This window comes from Coffea eugenioides, chromosome 1 (genome assembly GCF_003713205.1).
Source record: "Coffea eugenioides isolate CCC68of chromosome 1, Ceug_1.0, whole genome shotgun sequence".
Taxonomy (NCBI): domain Eukaryota; kingdom Viridiplantae; phylum Streptophyta; class Magnoliopsida; order Gentianales; family Rubiaceae; genus Coffea; species Coffea eugenioides.
Window position 1 is genome coordinate 1,209,960 of NC_040035.1, and position 19,483 is coordinate 1,229,442.

General features: G+C 36.8%; 2 protein-coding genes across 2 annotated transcripts; both read left to right on the top strand.

The window, feature by feature from the left end:
* The first annotated feature begins 779 nt into the window (after positions 1 to 779).
* On the top strand, positions 780 to 3,024 carry LOC113760775 (3,7-dimethylxanthine N-methyltransferase). The gene is made up of 4 exons (XM_027303495.1): positions 780 to 924; positions 1,070 to 1,486; positions 1,743 to 2,003; positions 2,506 to 3,024. The coding sequence occupies exons 1-4, from the start codon at positions 850 to 852 to the stop codon at positions 2,905 to 2,907; spliced, it is 1,155 nt and encodes a 384-aa protein (XP_027159296.1). The 5' UTR covers positions 780 to 849; the 3' UTR covers positions 2,908 to 3,024.
* A 7,441-nt stretch (positions 3,025 to 10,465) lies between these two features.
* Positions 10,466 to 12,600, top strand: LOC113761060 (3,7-dimethylxanthine N-methyltransferase-like). The gene is made up of 4 exons (XM_027303880.1): positions 10,466 to 10,608; positions 10,756 to 11,172; positions 11,430 to 11,690; positions 12,185 to 12,600. The coding sequence occupies exons 1-4, from the start codon at positions 10,534 to 10,536 to the stop codon at positions 12,584 to 12,586; spliced, it is 1,155 nt and encodes a 384-aa protein (XP_027159681.1). The 5' UTR covers positions 10,466 to 10,533; the 3' UTR covers positions 12,587 to 12,600.
* Positions 12,601 to 19,483: the final 6,883 nt, after the last annotated feature.

Here is a 19,483-nt window from a genome sequence, read left to right on the forward strand (position 1 = left end):
TATTAATGTATATAAATATTTATATAATATATAAATATATAATTTTTAATTTGTATATTTCAATTTATATTAATATAATATACATAATTGAAATATACAAATTGAAATATACATATTAAATATATATATTTGGAGTTGTTTTTGATATAATGTTTGGATATGGTATTTTTAGAATTGTTTTTGAAATACACATTTACTGTAGTATTTGGAATGTGAAAAACAGTTTTTCAAAAATAGAGACAAAAACAAGGAATCCAAATAGACTCATATCATTATATATATATATAATTATGTACATATATATATATATATTTCAAACAGGTGGCGGGGCGGGGGGTGGGGCGGGAGAGTATACCCCCGCCCCGTTTCTAAACGGGGGTAAAAAATTCCCTCCGCCCCCGCCCCAATGACCCCCCTCGGGACACATGCTCGCGAGTGTGCGCCCTCGTTGCCATCCCTAGTTGTGCTTCTCCCTGTACCAACCCGTTGCCATCCTTTGTTGTGCTCATCCCCATATCTCAACTTTACCAGTCTTATCCCCATATATCAACTTTACCAGTCTTATTCCCATATCTCAACTTTCCTAGTTGTGCTTATCCCCATACCTCAACTTTACCAGTCTTATCCTCGTATCTCAACTTCTGATTTTTATCATTCGTGTCAAGTTCCCATTGACTCTGCGCTTTCTTTCAGACCAATTGATAGACTTTTCTACGCACGTGGGTAGCTAGCTAGCATACGCATCTATGAAATTTTCGCTATTTAAGCCCGAAATTTCGCACAATTAATCATTAACAGATACCTTCTTTAGCAGTCCCAATTCGATTTATGTACGAGTCCTGCGTATGAATGGAGCTCCAAGAAGTCCTGCATATGAATGGAGGCGAAGGCGATACAAGCTACGCCAAGAACTCATCCTACAATGTCTGTCTGTCTCTCTATCTCTCTCTTTAACACACACACACACACACAGAGTAGTAGTAAATCATGCTATGATACGTCGATCTCTAACTTAGTATGTCTTTTTTCCCCCTTTAACATTTGTATTTTGGAGTGGTATGTGTTGCAGCTGTTTCTCATCAGGGTGAAACCTATCCTCGAACAATGCATACAAGAATTGTTGCGGGCCAACTTGCCCAACATCAACAAGTGCATTAAAGTTGCGGATTTGGGATGCGCTTCTGGACCAAACACACTTTTAACAGTTCGGGACATTGTACAAAGTATTGACAAAGTTGGCCAGGAAAAGAAGAATGAATTAGAACGTCCCACCATTCAGATTTTTCTGAATGATCTTTTCCAAAATGATTTCAATTCGGTTTTCAAGTCGCTGCCAAGCTTCTACCGCAAACTCGAGAAAGAAAATGGACGCAAAATAGGATCATGCCTGATAGGCGCAATGCCTGGCTCTTTCTACGGCAGACTCTTCCCCGAGGGGTCCATGCATTTTTTACACTCTTGTTACTGTTTGCATTGGTTATCTCAGGTCTTTGAGTTAATCCCTTCTATCTTTTTTACTTTTTCTTGTAGCAAAAATAGTTCACGATTTTTATTCAACACATTAGTAACTATGCATGGAAATTTCTTTAATAATTCTCAAGATATCCACAGGAATCCAAGAAAGAGATTTCTGAAGAAACTAATAACACATTTTATTTAATTCGTGGCTCATGGTTTATATTCCCACACGCAACACTAACAGAATGATCCAACTATATAAGTTACCAGCTCTAGACGTGCAGGTTCCCAGCGGTTTGGTGACTGAATTGGGGATCAGTGCGAACAAAGGGTGCATTTACTCTTCCAAAGCAAGTCGTCCGCCCATCCAGAAGGCATATTTGGATCAATTTACGAAAGATTTTACCACATTTCTTAGGATTCATTCGGAAGAGTTGATTTCACGTGGCCGAATGCTCCTTACTTGGATTTGCAAAGAAGATGAATTCGAGAACCCGAATTCCATAGACTTACTTGAGATGTCAATAAACGACTTGGTTATTGAGGTTATCATTTCTCTGTCTATTTGATGATCAGATGCTCATTGCTTGTTATCTGAAATAAACTAGATAGCTAGCTAGCTAGCTTATTCAGGGTTCCTACCTTAGCTGCAAAATGGATGCAATTTTATTCTTTGTAACCTTGATAGAATAAACTTTGCGTAGATCAAGTTCACCGTAAATCAGATGGTAGTAACCTTTAATTGGAAGTTAGGTCACACAACTCCAATACAGTTAAGATAATTCTTTCAAGTTAGAAATAAAGGGGGGTTTAATTTGTCAGCTATCTTTCCCCCCCCCCCCCCCCATTTGGGTTAAAAATGTATTGGAAAAAAAATAATAATATGAACTAAAAGCACAAGTAATAATAATATATTCATATTGAAAGTAAGGAAAAAACTGTTCGTTTTTTTTTTCCCTAGAGTTGACGTTTTAGCAAATTGGCTGATTTCCAAGTCTTGTACGTGCAGTAATTCGAATTGACTTGCTGATTGGCATATGTATACAGGGACATCTGGAGGAAGAAAAATTGGACAGTTTCAATGTTCCAATTTATGCACCTTCAACAGAAGAAGTAAAGTGCATAGTTGAGGAGGAAGGTTCTTTTGAAATTTTATACCTGGAGACTTTTAAGGTCCCTTATGATGCTGGCTTCTCTATTGATGATGATTACCAAGGAAGATCCCATTCCCCAGTATCCTGCGATGAACATGCTAGAGCAGCGCATGTGGCATCTGTCGTTAGATCAATTTTCGAACCCATCGTCGCAAGTCATTTTGGAGAAGCTATCATGCCTGACTTATCCCACAGGATTGCGAAGAATGCAGCAAAGGTTCTTCGCTCCGGCAAAGGCTTCTATGATAGTCTTATCATTTCTCTCGCCAAAAAGCCAGAGAAGTCAGACATGTAAAAGTTTGTTTTTAGTTGGTTTTTGTGTTGTGGTTTGTTTTTAGATATGGGGAAAGGATTTAATGCGGTTCGGGGTCTATCGGGTATTGTACTTTTTTATATTTTTTGGTGTCTAATTATATTATATTATTAGTTTGTATTTGTAATAAAAGTGGCGTACAAGATACAACTGCACTAAATACTTGTCCGATATCATGTGTATGACTGTATGGGAAGTCTGGGAATTGGGTTTGTTTGGATAGTATATTATTTGAAATATTATTGGAATAATTACTGTAGCACTTTTTATGATGTAATGTATGTGAGATAGAAATGTGGTTGGGAATATAAAAAGGTGGGTTGGAAAATGTGTCTATGATTCAAGCGAAATATTATTTGGGATGATTTTTTGTGTAAATTACCTATTACCCCTTGTAGCTTGGTGATTTACCACATAACTCTGTATACTTTAAAAAACTATATATAACCCCTCATGATTTAGGTAAAGTGTCACCATTAGTTCTTCTGTTAAAACACGAATGGTCAGTAGTAGAAGTCAAAATCAAATTAATAAATTGATAAATTCACCCTTGCACTACTTTTTTTTTTTCTTTCTTTCACTCTTGTGATATCAATTTAGAAACATATATAGCTTTGTTATTTATTTATTTTTCATTGAAACCACGGGAAAACCATGAGACATAGAAATTGAAAGAAAAGCATTCAGTTTTTAAAGCTTTAAGTTGAGGATTCCAACGTCGGTGGAGTTGAGATGATATGGACTTGAAAATTTAAGTACCAAAATAATTTTACCATATTAAAAAATTGAAATTCAAGATGATGTTGGAAAGTATGTCTTTTTCTTTTTTTTTTAAAACGTGTGCAACATGTTCGAAATGTGGTACATTTTGTTTGGTTAATAAATTTAACTAAAAATAATAACCATTATGTTGACATAAACTAAAAAGAACAACATATAAAAACTTAACAAGTGGTAACATAAATAAGCATTATATACACACACATATATATATAAACAAGCATTATACACACACACACACATATATATATATATATTTTACCCACCGAGCTTCTACAAATACGCAAGGGTACCTCAAATACTAGTAGTCTTGTCTCCGTATCTCAACTATACTAGCCTTATGATCTTATCCCCCTATATTTATGTTCATCTTAAATTGATAATTTTATTGAATAATTTCAATGATTATAAAATCTTTATTTCAATTGAAACTTAATTGACAACTAGTTGAAATGTCAAAAAAAAAAAATTATTCAATCAACTCAATGACATATAGTTGTTTATATTATAATAGAATATTTAATTAACTGTTTTAATTTATCAAATACAAGTATTGAACAATAGATGATGAATAAATTTTTAAGAGGACTTTTAATATGATTTTAAAATGTATTACATTTTTTCATCCATGCAGAACCGGCTTTCTGAGTGGTGTCCGGACATCCTTCGTTGTGCGTCCCCACAGAGCACACAGTTGGCCTCCTTGCATTGCTTCTGCCTACTATTGGCAGAAAAGTGAACTTTCCACCGTAGACGTAACCATCTCACCCCCATACCTCAACTTCTGATTTATTGTCCAACAACATCTAATCAAACATATTATAATCTTTCAAGTATTCCCTATAAATAGAGATACCGAATCGTATCTCTCATTCAACTCGCAACATCAATCAAGAATTTCCTACTCATTGGTGCAAATCTAGCAAAATTTTCAACTTTAACCATCAATCTATCAATGGCTGCTAATTCCAACTTTTGCTTCGTTCTATCGTTGATGATGGCATTAATCTTTTTGAAGCATTCATGTAAGCGAGGCGGCTCGGCACCTTTTGCAAACTTCCCAACCAGCAATTCCTTCCGTACCTCTTCAATACCATCATTGCCCTTCCATTCCAAATTTGCCTACAGGGGCATTGCCAAACTTGCCAAGCAACCAGCTGCCACCTCTGCCCACCATGCCTGCAGTTCCTAAGGTGACCGTGCCACCATTGCCTTCTGCTTCATTGCCAACCTTTCCAAATATTCCCAGTATCCCTATCTCCATTCCTTCAATCCCTTTCTTCTCACCACCTCCATCAAACTAGTAGTTTGACTTGAGATTTCGATATTCCAGGATGTGGCATCCTTTTCTTCCTCAAATTCATCATTGTGTTGTGATACTAGAATTATGTTTCTTTCGTAATGTTCGTGTTTCAAATTTATCACTTAAAAATTCTCTGGATTGTAATTTCTGCATTTAGTATTCACTGAAATGTACTTGTATATTTACAGTATTGTTGTTGTATTGGAGATTGCTACTATTTTAGCAAGTTATGGTCTTAAATCTGGACTTGTAAGCCCATACAAACACATGCAACGTTTGCAATTTCAATCCTGAGCGTTAAGAAATGGCCGGGCAAATACTTAGAATGTAGAGAGCTTCATTAGATCCTCCAACTTCCTTTTTATTGATTTGTACCCTACCATGATTTTGGAGAAAAAGAACTGTACAAATTTTTGTTTCAAATCACGTAAAGGAATATGAAAAAGGGAAAAGATGAAAATTACTCCCTAATTATGTTTTGGAGAAATAGGAAACTATGGCCATAGATTCAGATTAAATATGGAAGACATGGATAGAAACACTATTTCAAACAGACAAAAAATTGTAGTTTAAATTGGCTGGAGCAATTTAGAATTCAATGTAGGAAACAAATGGGATATATGATGGAATGAAATGTAGTATATGTACACATTTTGTTTGATTCCAATTTGACTTTGATCGAAGCAGAATCATCAAATCAAGGAGTAATTTTAAAAAATCAATTTCAGATCTTCATTCTTTTTTGTTCTATTTCCCTTTTGTTCCTTTAGAATTTTCTTCCAATATATTTTGAGATAACAGGGCAACAATAATCCTCCATTGACGGTAAGTACTATAAAATGCTATTTTGCAGTAATTAATCAATTCCTTAGGGCAAAGCTCTGGATTAGTACATACAGGATTTAAAAAGAATTCCTCTTAAATTGGGAAATTAAGCTCGAATTCCTTTTAAATTGGGAAATTAAGCTCTTATAGCTTAAGCTTTGTTCCATATTTACAAGATCAATGATAGGGTGTTAATTGTTGGTTATTTTATTATTAATTTCCCCTTTGTCCTTGTCAAATATTATTTTAATTAGTAATATTTACTTATATTTGGTATTAGACTCAATTTCAGGGAATGGAACAGCAAAACACAAAATAGGAGGGACTTTCTGAAGTAAATTACTTCACACGTGGGAGTCCTTTACAAAGCTCCATCAGCGTGGGCTACAAGAGGGGACCAAAGCTGATTTCCTTTCCCTTCTGGGCTGATGAAGAGGTGGCTGGTACGGGAAGTTCTAATAGCAAAAGGAAACAAGAGACAATTCGGCTAGGCCCATCTTTTGTACTTCATTGGCTCAAGTCAGTAGGGGACCACTGGAGAGAGGATGAGTCACTTCTTTTGGCTTTAAAAAAGGAGAAAAAAAAAACGTACAGAAGGGGGACGGGTCTAGTTTTTTAGCTTTTAGCATAGTTTTTAGTTTTCTTTCTTCTGACTGACCTTTAACGCATTCCAAGTGTTCGACAATATTTCCCAACGGGAAGAATATCTTTTATTTCTTGCTTTCTAGTAAAAAATGCAATGCCTTTGCAATCAATTAATTTGCGTAGAGATTTACTTATGCGGCGTGACTAAGCCTTTCATCTAGTCGAATGCCAACTTGAAGGCGCGGTTCCAAATATCTGTGAGATCGAATTAATTTTATTTATTTCTTTTATTCATTGGTATTTGTACGTTTCCTGATTTAATTGCTTATGCTTGTTATGTTATTTGAATGTCAATGACCCGATATTCGAATTAACCTAATGATCTAATGCCAAATTAATTGATTGAATCCGTAATTGTTTAATCGATTAATATCAGTGGCGACTAGCGTGATTGGTTTCATATTAGGGAAACGTATGATCTAACTTAAACAAACCCTCGTAACGTGTTTGTTGGTTAGGATTGGGTTTTTCTAATTATTAATGCAATCGAGTAATTAAATCCTATGGTCGTAACTAGGGTTATTTCTTGGTTAGAGAAATAGTTAACGGCCGTACCTTAACTATCAAGAAATTAAGAAAAGGCTGGTTGTTCATCGCTTGTATGACAACTATAACCAATCTAGTAATGAGTAATTAAATTATCTTTGCATCGATGATCAGTTGAATGAACTGTGTCTGAAACGTTGCACCTTTGGCTAGAGCCGTATTGGTTCTTGATTAATTCTTGTTTATTTCTATTAATTGTTTCATTACTTAGTTAATTAGTAATCTTATATTTTCCAAAAATCCCCCATGCACTGAACTCTAGAAGAGACGAATTATCCCCAGTCCCTGTGGATTCGACCCTACTCACCGCTATATATAAAATTTGTATTTTTCTTGAGTAGGTAATTATTATTGCACAGGTTTGACACTTGTCAATCAAAAACAATTTTGACTATCTTTTAGGATATCTCTCACTCACATTTCTAGGATATCTCTCACTCACATTTCTAGGTTAGTTATATTACTATTTTTTCTACATAAACATCATGTTTTAGTTCTTTTTTGTTTCCTTAACATTCAATAACTATTAGTTGAATAAAAAATTAATACAACATGTTCAAAAAAGCATTATATAATAGAAAATTAAAAAATACAATAGAAAATTCATAAAAAAATCTCATTTTTTATGCATTTTGATTTTTTGAGTTTATTAAATTTTGCGTATTACTTAGTTAATAGTTATTGGATGTTAAGAAAACAAAAAAGAACTAAAACATAATGTTTATGTAGGATAAATAGCAATAAAATAAAAAGTGGGACAGAGAGTGACACAAGACGTGGAACAGAATATCTGTTGTGCTTAGGAATGGCAATAGGGCAGAGGTGGGGCGGGGGACACCTCCCCCAACCTCGCCCCGTTGCATTTTAATTCCCCCAGTCCCCCGTCCTGCCCCGCTTCCCCCGCGGGGGCACCCGTGGGGTTAAAAGACTTTTATTATATAACTTAATTATAATTAAATTTGAACAAATAATCAAGTACTAAAATATCAACGCATCACCAAATTATTATTCATTGTAACTTTACAATTAAAACTCATAAAAATAATTAAACAAAGATTATTTGAATACAATCTAATATAATAAAACAAATATAACTAAAATAATCAAGCTTTCACTTTTGATATAACTACAATTACTAAATTATTATTGTGTTTTTTTAGAAAAAATGTTATTGTGTTTTTAGAAAAAGTGTTTTATAACTACAATTATTAAATTATTATTGTGTTTTTTTAGAAAAAGTGTTATTGTATTAAGTGTAGTTAGGAATTTAATATAAATATATTAATAAATTTAGTATAAATATTACTAATTTTTATTAATAGACATGTATAATTAGTAGTATAATTGATATTGGGTCCTTTTGGATTAGCTGTTTTTGAGACTGTTTTTCAAAAACAATACTGTAGCATTTCGTTTTTGAAATACAAGTCCGTTTGGATTAGTTATTTTTGGAGTTATTTTTCAAAAACTATATGAAAAACTTTTACTGTAGATTTTTTTGGATTATTTTTAGAGGTATTTTTAAAACATATTTTTTGAGTATTTTTATAATTTATAATTTTTATATTTATATACATTTATACATTTATAATACATTTATAAATATTTATAAATAAATATAATTATATATTTATATAAAAATATAAAAATATATTATAAATGTATTATATTATATATAATACATAATATAAATATATTTATATATCTATAAATGTATATTATTATAAATGTATAAATTATAAATGAATATTATATAAATCTATAAATTATAATTTATAATTTTTATATAAATATACATTTATGCATTTATAATACATTTATAAATATTTATAAATAAATATATTTATATATTTATATAAATATATATAAATGTATTATATTATATATAATACATAATATAAATATATTTATAAATGTATAAGTGTATATTATTATAAATGTATAAATTATAAATGAATATTATATAAATGTATAAATTAGTATATTATAAATATATATTAATATTATGTATAAATGTATTAATATAATTAATATAAATGTATAAATGTATTATATTATATATAATACATAATATAAATGTATACTATAAATATACATAAATATATATATTATGTATAAATGTACATTTATATAAATTTATAATATATATAATATATTACATAATATATAATTTATATAATATATAATATTTATATTAATATATAAAAATATATTTTAATTAAAATAAAATATTTAAAATACAAATAAATAAATATTTAATATAATTAATATTAATTAAAAATATTATAATATTATAAATATGGTGTTTATATAATATTTAAATTTGTAATATTTATTGTATATTTCATTATATAAATATTTATTAAATATATAATATAAAATTTTCAATTTGTATAATATACATAATATTGTGTATATATATAATATAATATACATAATATACATTTATACATTATTACATATTATGTATATTATATATTATACATAACATTATTATACATTATTATACACAATAATGTACATAATAACGAAAGTACATTAATAATGTATATATTATAACGCAATGTACATAATATATTATGTATTCAATATTTATACATTTATGTATACAATATTACATATTATGTATATTATATTATATTGTGTATAATGTACAATATTATGTATAATATTAATGTATATAAATATTTATATAATATATAAATATATAATTTTTAATTTGTATATTTCAATTTATATTAATATAATATATATATAATATACATAATTGAAATATACATATTAAATATATATATTTGGAGTTGTTTTTGATATAATGTTTGGATATGGTATTTTTAGAATTGTTTTTGAAATACACATTTACTGTTGCATTTGAAATGTGAAAAACAGTTTTTCAAAAATAGAGACAAAAACAAGGAATCCAAATAGACTCATATCATTATATATATAATTATGTACATATATATATATATTTCAAACAGGTGGCGGGGCGGGGGGTGGGGCGGGAGAGTATACCCCCGCCCCGTTTCTAAACGGGGGTAAAAAATTCCCTCCGCCCCCGCACCAATGACCCCCCGCGGGACGCATGCTCGCGAGTGTGCGCCCTCGTTGCCATCCCTAGTTGTGCTTCTCCCTGTACCAACCCGTTGCCATCCCTTGTTGTGCTCATCCCCATATCTCAACTTTACCAGTCTTATCCCCATATATCAACTTTACCAATCTTATTCCCATATCTCAACTTCCCTGGTTGTGCTTATCCCCATACCTCAACTTTACCAGTCTTATCCCCATATCTCAACTTCCGATTTTTATCATTCGTGTCAAGTTCCCATTGACTCTGCGCTTTCTTTCAGACCAATTGATAGACTTTTCTACGCACGTGGGTAGCTAGCTAGCATACGCATCTATGAAATTTTCGCTATTTAAGCCCGAAATTTCGCACAATTAATCATTAACAGATACCTTCTTTAGCAGTCCCAATTCGATTTATGTACGAGTCCTGCGTATGAATGGAGCTCCAAGAAGTCCTGCATATGAATGGAGGCGAAGGCGATACAAGCTACGCCAAGAACTCATCCTACAATGTCTGTCTGTCTCTCTATCTCTCTCTTTAACACACACACACACACACACAGAGTAGTAGTAAATCATGCTATGATACGTCGATCTCTAACTTAGTATGTCTTTTTGCCCCCTTTAACATTTGTATTTTGGAGTGGTATGTGTTGCAGCTGTTTCTCATCAGGGTGAAACCTATCCTTGAACAATGCATACAAGAATTGTTGCGGGCCAACTTGCCCAACATCAACAAGTGCATTAAAGTTGCGGATTTGGGATGCGCTTCTGGACCAAACACACTTTTAACAGTTCGGGACATTGTACAAAGTATTGACAAAGTTGGCCAGGAAAAGAAGAATGAATTAGAACGTCCCACCATTCAGATTTTTCTGAATGATCTTTTCCAAAATGATTTCAATTCGGTTTTCAAGTCGCTGCCAAGCTTCTACCGCAAACTTGAGAAAGAAAATGGACGCAAAATAGGATCATGCCTGATAGGCGCAATGCCTGGCTCTTTCTACGGCAGACTCTTCCCCGAGGAGTCCATGCATTTTTTACACTCTTGTTACTGTTTGCATTGGTTATCTCAGGTCTTTGAGTTAATCCCTTCTATCTTTTTTACTTTTTCTTGTAGCAAAAATAAGTTCACGATTTTTATTCAACACATTAGTAACTATGCATGGAAATTTCTTTAATAATTCTCAAGATATCCACAGGAATCCAAGAAAGAGATTTCTGAAGAAACTAATAACATATTTTATTTAATTCGTGGCTCATGATTTATATTCCCACATGCAACACTAACAAAATGATCCAACTACATAAGTTACCAGCTCTAGACGTGCAGGTTCCCAGCGGTTTGGTGACTGAATTGGGGATCAGTGCGAACAAAGGGTGCATTTACTCTTCCAAAGCAAGTCGTCCGCCCGTCCAGAAGGCATATTTGGATCAATTTACGAAAGATTTTACCAAATTTCTTAGGATTCATTCGGAAGAGTTGATTTCACGTGGCCGAATGCTCCTTACTTTCATTTGCAAAGAAGATGAATTCGGCAACCCGAATTCCATGGACTTACTTGAGATGTCAATAAACGACTTGGTTATTGAGGTTATCATTTCTCTGTCTATTTGATGATCAGATGCTCGATCATTGCTTGTTATCTGAAATAAACTAGATAGCTAGCTAGCTTATTCAGGGTTCCTACCTTAGCTGCAAAATGGATGCAATTTTATCCTCTGTAACCTTGATAGAATAAACTTTGTGTAGACCAAGTTCACCGTAAATCAGATGGTAGTAACCTTTAATTGGAAGTTAGGTCACACAACTCCAATACAGTTAAGATAATTCTTTCAAGTTAGAAATATAGGGGGATTTGATTTGTCAGCTATCTTTTTTTCCCCCCTTTTTGGTTAAAAAGGTATTGGAAAAAATAATAATATGAACTAAAAGCACAAGTAATAATAATATATACATATTGAAACTAAGGAAAAAAAACTGTACGTTTTTTTTCCCTAGAGTTGACGTTTTAGCAAATTGGCTGATTTCCAAGTCTTGTACGTCCAGTAATTCGAATTGACTTGATGATTGGCATATGTATACAGGGACATCTGGAGGAAGAAAAGTTGGATAGTTTCAATGTTCCAGTCTATGCACCTTCAACAGAAGAAGTAAAGCGCATAGTTGAGGAGGAAGGTTCTTTTGAAATTTTATACCTGGAGACTTTTAAGGCCCCTTATGATGCTGGCTTCTCTATTGATGATGATTACCAAGGAAGATCCCATTCCCCAGTATCCTGCGATGAACATGCTAGAGCAGCGCATGTGGCATCTGTCGTTAGATCAGTTTACGAACCCATCCTCGCAGGTCATTTTGGAGAAGCTATTTTACCTGACTTATCCCACAGGATTGAGAAGAATGCAGCAAAGGTTCTCCGCTCGGGCAAAGGCTTCTATGATAGTCTTATCATTTCTCTCGCCAAAAAGCCGGAGAAGTCAGACGTGTAAAAGTTTGCTTTTAGTTGGTTGTCGTGTTGTGGTTTGTTTTTAGATATGGGGAAAGGATTTAATGCGGTCATATTGTACTTTTTATATTATTTGGTGTATAATTATATTATATTATTATCTTGTATTTGTAGTAAAAGTGGCGCATAAGAATAAAATTTTTGACATATATTTAGTACACAAAATATTTGAACACGCACAACAACCGGGTAGAACGGCACAAAATACAACTGCACTAAATAGTTGTCCGATGGGAAGTCTGGGAATGATGATTTTTTGTATAAATTACCTTTTACCCATTGTAGCTTGGTGATTTATCACATAACTTTGTGTATATTAAAAAACTATATATAATCCCTCATGATTTAGGTTCATCTTATCCCCATATATTTATGTTCATCTTAAATTGATAATTTTATTGAATAATTTCAATGATTATAAATCTTTATTTCAATTGAAACTTAATTGACAACTAGTTGAAATGTCAAAAAAAAAATATTATTCAATCAACTCAATGACATATAGTTGTTTATATTATAATAGAATATTTAATTAACTGTTTTAATTTATCAAATATAAATATTGGACAATAGATGATGAATAAATTTTTAAGAGGACTTTTATTATGATTTTAAAATGTATTACATTTTTTCATCCACGCACAACCGGTTTTCTCAGTGGTGTCGGGACATCCTTCGTTGTGCATCCCCACAGAGCACAGTTGGCCTCCTTGCATTGCTTCTGCCTACTATTGGCAGAAAAGTGAACTTTCCACCGTAGACGTAACCATCTCACCCCCATACCTCAACTTCTGATTTATTGTCCAACAACATCTAATCAAACATATTATAATCTTTCAAGTATTCCCTATAAATAGAGATACCGAATCGTATCTCTCATTCAACTCGCAACATCAATCAAGAATTTCCTACTCATTGGTGCAAATCTAGCAAAATTTTCAACTTTAAGCATCAATCTATCAATGGCTGCTAATTCCAACTTTTGCTTCATTCTATCGTTGATGATGGCATTAATCTTTTTGAAGCATTCATGTAAGCGAGGCGGATCGGCACCTTTTGCAAACTTCCCAACCAGCAATTCCTTCCGTACCTCTTCAATACCATCATTGCCCTTCCATTCCAAATTTGCCTACAGGGGCATTGCCAAACTTGCCAAGCAACCAGCTGCCACCTCTGCCCACCATGCCTGCAGTTCCTAAGGTGACCGTGCCACCATTGCCTTCTGCTTCATTGCCAACCTTTCCAAATATTCCCAGTATCCCTATCTCCATTCCTTCAATCCCTTTCTTCTCACCACCTCCATCAAACAAGTAGTTTGACTTGAGATTTCGATATTCCAGGATGTGGCATCCTTTTCTTCCTCAAATTCATCATTGTGTTGTGATACTAGAATTATGTTTCTTTCATAATGTTCGTGTTTCAAATTTATCACTTAAAAATTCTCTGGATTGTAATTTCTGCATTTAGTATTCACTGAAATGTACTTGTATATTTACAGTATTGTTGTTGTATTGGAGATTGCTACTATTTTAGCAAGTTATGGTCTTAAATCTGGACTTGTAAGCCCATACAAACACATGCAACTTTTGCAATTTCAATCCTGAGCGTTAAGAAATGGCCGGGCAAATACTAGAATGTAGAGAGCTTCATTAAATCCTCCAACTTCCTTTTTATTGATTTGTACCCTAATATGATTTTGGAGAAAAAGAACTGTACAAATTTTTGTTCCAAATCACGTAAAGGAATATGAAAAAGGGAAAAGATGAAAATTACTCCCTAATTATGTTTTGGAGAAATAGGAAACTATGGCCATAGATTCAGATTAAAAATGGAAGACATGGATAGAAACACTATTTCAAACAGACAAAAAATTGTAGTTTAAATTGGCTGGAGCAATTTAGAATTCAATGTAGGAAACAAATGGGACATATGATGGAATGAAATGTAGTATATGTACACATTTTTGTTTGATTCCAATTTGACCTTGATCGAAGCAGAATCATCAAATCAAGGAGTAATTTTAAAAAATCAATTTCAGATCTTCATTCTTTTTTGTTCTATTTCCCTTTTGTTCCTTTAGAATTTTCTTCCAATATATTTTGAGATAACAGGCAACAATAATCCTCCATTGACGGTAAGTACTATAAAATGCTATTTTGCAGTAATTAATCAATTCCATATCAATTCCTTAGGGCAAAGCTCTGGATTAGTACATACAGGATTTAAAAAGAATTCCTCTTAAATTGGGAAATTAAGCTCGAATTCCTTTTAAATTGGGAAATTAAGCTCTTATAGCTTAAGCTTTGTTCCATATTTACAAGATCAATGATAGGGTGTTAATTGTTGGTTATTTTATTATTAATTTCCCCTTTGTTCTTGTCAAATATTATTTTAATTAGCAATATTTACTTATATTTGGTATTGAACTCAATTTCAGGGAATGGAACAGCAAAACACAAAATAGGAAGGACTTTATGAAGTAAATTACTTCACACGTGGGAGTCCTTTACAAAGCTCCATCAGCGTGGGCCACAAGAGAGGACCAAAGCTGATTTCCTTTCCCTTCTGGGCTGATGAAGAGGTGGCTGGTACGGGAAGTTCTAATAGCAAAAGGAAACAAGAGACAATTCGCCTAGGGCCCATCTTTTGTACTTCATTGGCTCAAGTCAGTAGGGGACCACTGGAGAGAGGATGAGTCACTTCTTTTGGCTTTAAAAAAAGAGAAAAAAAAACGTACAGAAGGGGGACGGGTCTAGTATTTTAGCCTTTAGCATAGTTTTTAGTTTTCTTTTTTTTGGCTGACCTTTAACGCATTCCAGGTGTTCGACAATATTTCCTAACAGGAAAAATATCTTTTATTCCTTGCTTTCTAGTAAAAAACGCAATGCCTTTGCAATTGAAGAGGTGAATTCTGACTGGCTAGAGTGAACCGAAAGCTGGGAGTGCTGCAACTGAAGAGGTCACGGCGGTCTTGGTCACCTGCTTAAGTTATAAGAGGGGCTGAATCCCCCGGTAGAACTCCGAAACCTAAGTCAGTTCGGAATTGGGAAAATAGTTTAATAGAGAATTAGTGTATGGTTTTTACCAGAAAATTGGTCATCCTCTTCTCAGTAGAAGTCTTGAGTATTTATAGAGGATGGACAAGAAAGAGGGACTGCTTGCACAGGTCCCTAGAGATCTGGCATGGTCAGCGTATCAAGGTGATTTGATGGGCTCTGCGGAAAGGTGCGCCGGAACAGTCATGTGTCAGGCGGCGCATGTCAGAGCAGCTTTATCAGAAGTGTCAGAGGTGTCAGAGATCACGTTCCACAACTCCGGTTGCCAGGTCATTATACTTCACTTCGGCTTTATGAGGGAAAGCCTTGGCCGAGGCAGTAACTGGGCCGAAGTCAATTCCCGATGGTGATAGGCCGAGGCGGTCGGAACCGAAGTACCACAGGACGGGACCCCAGCTCTATCCGAGCTGGAAATACCCTCCTCACTAAGCCCCCCAAGCCTCGGGAAGGGCGAGGTCGTGGTATTCCGAAGTGGCTACTTCCCGGGGCTGACAAGTGTGTAGGACAGGGAACGTCGGGACACGTCATGACTGCGCGGATAGGACTGGATGAGGGGTGAAAGGACGGCTGTCAGCTGTAATGATGAATCCATGGATGGAGGTGAAATCAACGGTCAGATGAATAGTATTCTCATTAATGAGGAGAGAGGTTGTGCCCTCGAGAATCCCAAAGGTTCTGTCCTTTCATCTTCTCCCTGTTAGCCTATAAATAGGAGGCACTTTTTACCGTTTTACTCTTTACCAAAAATCAAAAATCACCTCAGAACTCTGTTTCTTTGTCTTTTCACTTCGGCAATCTCTTAAATCACATCTTCTGAGTAAGTTCACTTCTTCCTCTTCATTTCTCCCTTTAGCAATGGCTAGGACAGCCCGTACTCATAAAGAGACGGTGAGGCCCGACTTCACCGAAGCAGAGAGGCCTGAACCTTCCGAAAAGAGAACGGTTTCTGAGGCCGGGGAAGGGGGGGCCGAAGCGTCTCATCAGGCCGGGACACCCCAGGAAGAAAGCGAGGAAACCGAGGTCGAAGCGGAGGTCCTCTACAACGATGACCTCGGCGACGACGTTCCTAGGGACGTGGGAGTGCAAGAACCTGCCACCCCTCCGAACTTGGCGGCGATTGACTATGGCATTGTCCCTCTGTTCGGCAGTGTAATGACTCAAGCCATGATTGCCGAGGTGGTTCGTCAGTATCCCTGAAGGAGGGACTACAGCATCTATACCCCTCAACCGGACCAGTCAGCCGAGCTCCCTCCCCGAGGTAGAGTGGCCATATACCTCGACCAGTTGGAGGCCGGGCTAAGAATGCCGACCACGAGGTTTCTCCGGGACTGTCTGAGATATTGGGGAGTGAGAATCACTCAGCTCACCCCTAATGCTATCCGGGTCCTGGTCGGCTTCCAAATGTTGTGCCGACATCAGGAGATAACTCCCACAGTCAACCTCTTCCGTCGCTGCTACTCACTCAAGAATAGTGGGACTGAAAAGGGATGGTACTACTTCGGGAACAAGGTCCCGAAGTTAGTGGTAGATGCACCCTCTTCCATCAAAGAGTGGAAGAGGAACTTCATTTTTGTCCCGGCTGAGGACTTCCCCAGAGGGTTCTGGTGGAGGCCCCCTACCTCGGTCAAAGAGACCTCTCCGGGTAAATTGGAGGAGGACAACTTCAGAAAGCTGACGAGGTCGGGCCTCTGGATCAACTGCTGGGATTTTCCCGAGGCAGTTCCTGTTGACGGCGGTATCAGCCGAGCTCTCATCAGCCCGGATCGTCCGCCATTCTATTCTAATAGGCTTGAAAAGCATTGTACTTCCTTACTCCTTACTTTGTCTATTCTTCCTTGATTCTAACTAACTCTCCCTCTATACTTCGCAGTGACGAAAGTTTCCGACCTGATCACCGCGGGGGCTTCCGGGGTCAACAAGAGGCCATCCAAGCGCAAAGACCCGGCCGAACCGTCCACTCGGCCGAAGAAGAAGACAACCCCGGCTCACACCACTACGGCCACGACAAGCCGGAAGTCTCCCGTGATAATCACCGGGGAGGGCTCCCGTACTTCGACAATTCCAGCCGGGGTGGGTCGCACTTCGGCCATTCCAGTTGGAGTGCCGATCAGGGGGATAACCATAGCTTCTCCACCCCGGGGCAGAGGGACAACGGCGTTTTCCGTAGTCCCCGTGACGGGGTCCTCCCTTTTCAATCTTCACAATGTGCCCTCACAAGGGGCCGGGGAGGACAAAAGGCACTCCGGCGAGCAATGGTGTCCGGAGTGGGAGCTCAATGTGAACGACCGCTGCAAGAATCCCTTGGTCGCTCGGGAGCTTCTAGTCCATTCAGTTCTGCCCAGGGATAACACCTATGCCAGGAAGCTCACTCCAGGCGAACTGATGCAGAGCGCCTCCGTCTCCTGGACCTCCACTACGGCTTTCCTCGCTGAACTGACTCAACGCTATACCAGGTTGGTCGAAAATTATCAGCCTACGTCCGAACTTGAGAAGAAGGTTGCCGAGCTGGAGGAGAAATTGAAGGCGACCGAGCAGGAACGTGACAAGGTCGAGGCAGCGCGAGAACAGGCCGAGGTTACCAAGAACTCTTTGATGACTGCCCATGCCGAAGAAAAAGATAGAAGGGCTCAGGAGGAAGAGTCAACCAAGGCGGCCATTGAAGAAGCGGGGACCTCAGCGCTGGAGGCCTTCCGGAAATCGGAGGGTTTTCTCAAGGATCTTGGCGAGCTCACCTTGCCGAGTTTCATGTTCGGATACACCTCGGCAGTTCATGATGCGGCTCCCTTCCTCACTTCGGAACAGTTGGAGTCCCTTCACGATAAGGATAATTTCAACGAGGATGCCAAGGAACTATTCGACCGTATAGCCGAAGGCATCCGGACTGGAAGGGATCTGTCCGAGGTGAAGGAAGAGTTCAACAAATGGCTGTCTGAATTTGATCTGGACGGGGTCGAACTCCATGGCGACGACGTCGGCAGTGATGGCGGAGGCGGCGAGGCTGAGGCAACCGGGGACAACCAGGAAGCCGGGGCAGGGGGCGAATAGGTAGTAGGCTTGTCTAGTCGCCGAGGTGACGGGTTCATACCCGACCTCGGTACTATGTAACTTGTTTTTATCATTAATACAATGACTTTCAATTTTCACTTCTCTTCTATTCAATCTCGGCTAATATACACGTTCTGTCCCCTTATTTTTTCACTTAGGATAGCATGAAATAATTCTAAGGAAGAAATAACAGATGCGTCGAATAAATAATAAATACATACCCTTTCAGGGGTGATACAATCTGAGGTTCTCAGCGTGCCAAGTTCGGGGCACGCGAGAACCATCTCGGTAAGCTAATTTATAATATCCATTTTGGCTGGATTCGATAACACGGTAGGGTCCCTCCCATTTGGGACTGAGTTTTCCCTGAGATTCAGCTCGGCTGACAGAATTCTTCCGGAGCACTAAGTCTCCCGGACTGAACCGTAGGTGTTTTACTCGTGCATTGTAATAACTAGTTAGGATATTTTTGTAAATAGCAACTTTGGCTGCCGCCATATCACGCTTCTCTTCGGCAAGGTCGAGGTCAACCCGCCGCTCTTCTTCATTAACTTCGGCAGCATACGCGACAATTCTTGGGTTCGGCGTGATGAACTCGACCGGGACGACCGCTTCGGACCCATAGGTTAAAGAGAACGGGATCTCCTGGGTTGCCGACCTCGGGGTGGTCCTGTAGGACCACAACACACTTGGAAGCTCCTCTATCCAGGACGATCCTACTCGATGTAGCCTAGTTTTGAGGCCATGGAGGAGAGTGCGATTGAAATTTTCGACCTGCC

Coding starts and splice junctions, on each gene's coding strand:
- LOC113761060 (XM_027303880.1), top strand. CDS start 10,534: ATGGAGCTCCAAGAAGTCCTGCATATGAATGGAGGCGAAGGCGATACA. Junction 10,609..10,755: donor CCAAGAACTCATCCTACAAT/GTCTGTCTGTCT, acceptor TATGTGTTGCAG/CTGTTTCTCATCAGGGTGAA. Junction 11,173..11,429: donor GTTTGCATTGGTTATCTCAG/GTCTTTGAGTTA, acceptor CTAGACGTGCAG/GTTCCCAGCGGTTTGGTGAC.
- LOC113760775 (XM_027303495.1), top strand. CDS start 850: ATGGAGCTCCAAGAAGTCCTGCATATGAATGGAGGCGAAGGCGATACA. Junction 1,487..1,742: donor GTTTGCATTGGTTATCTCAG/GTCTTTGAGTTA, acceptor CTAGACGTGCAG/GTTCCCAGCGGTTTGGTGAC. Junction 2,004..2,505: donor TAAACGACTTGGTTATTGAG/GTTATCATTTCT, acceptor ATATGTATACAG/GGACATCTGGAGGAAGAAAA.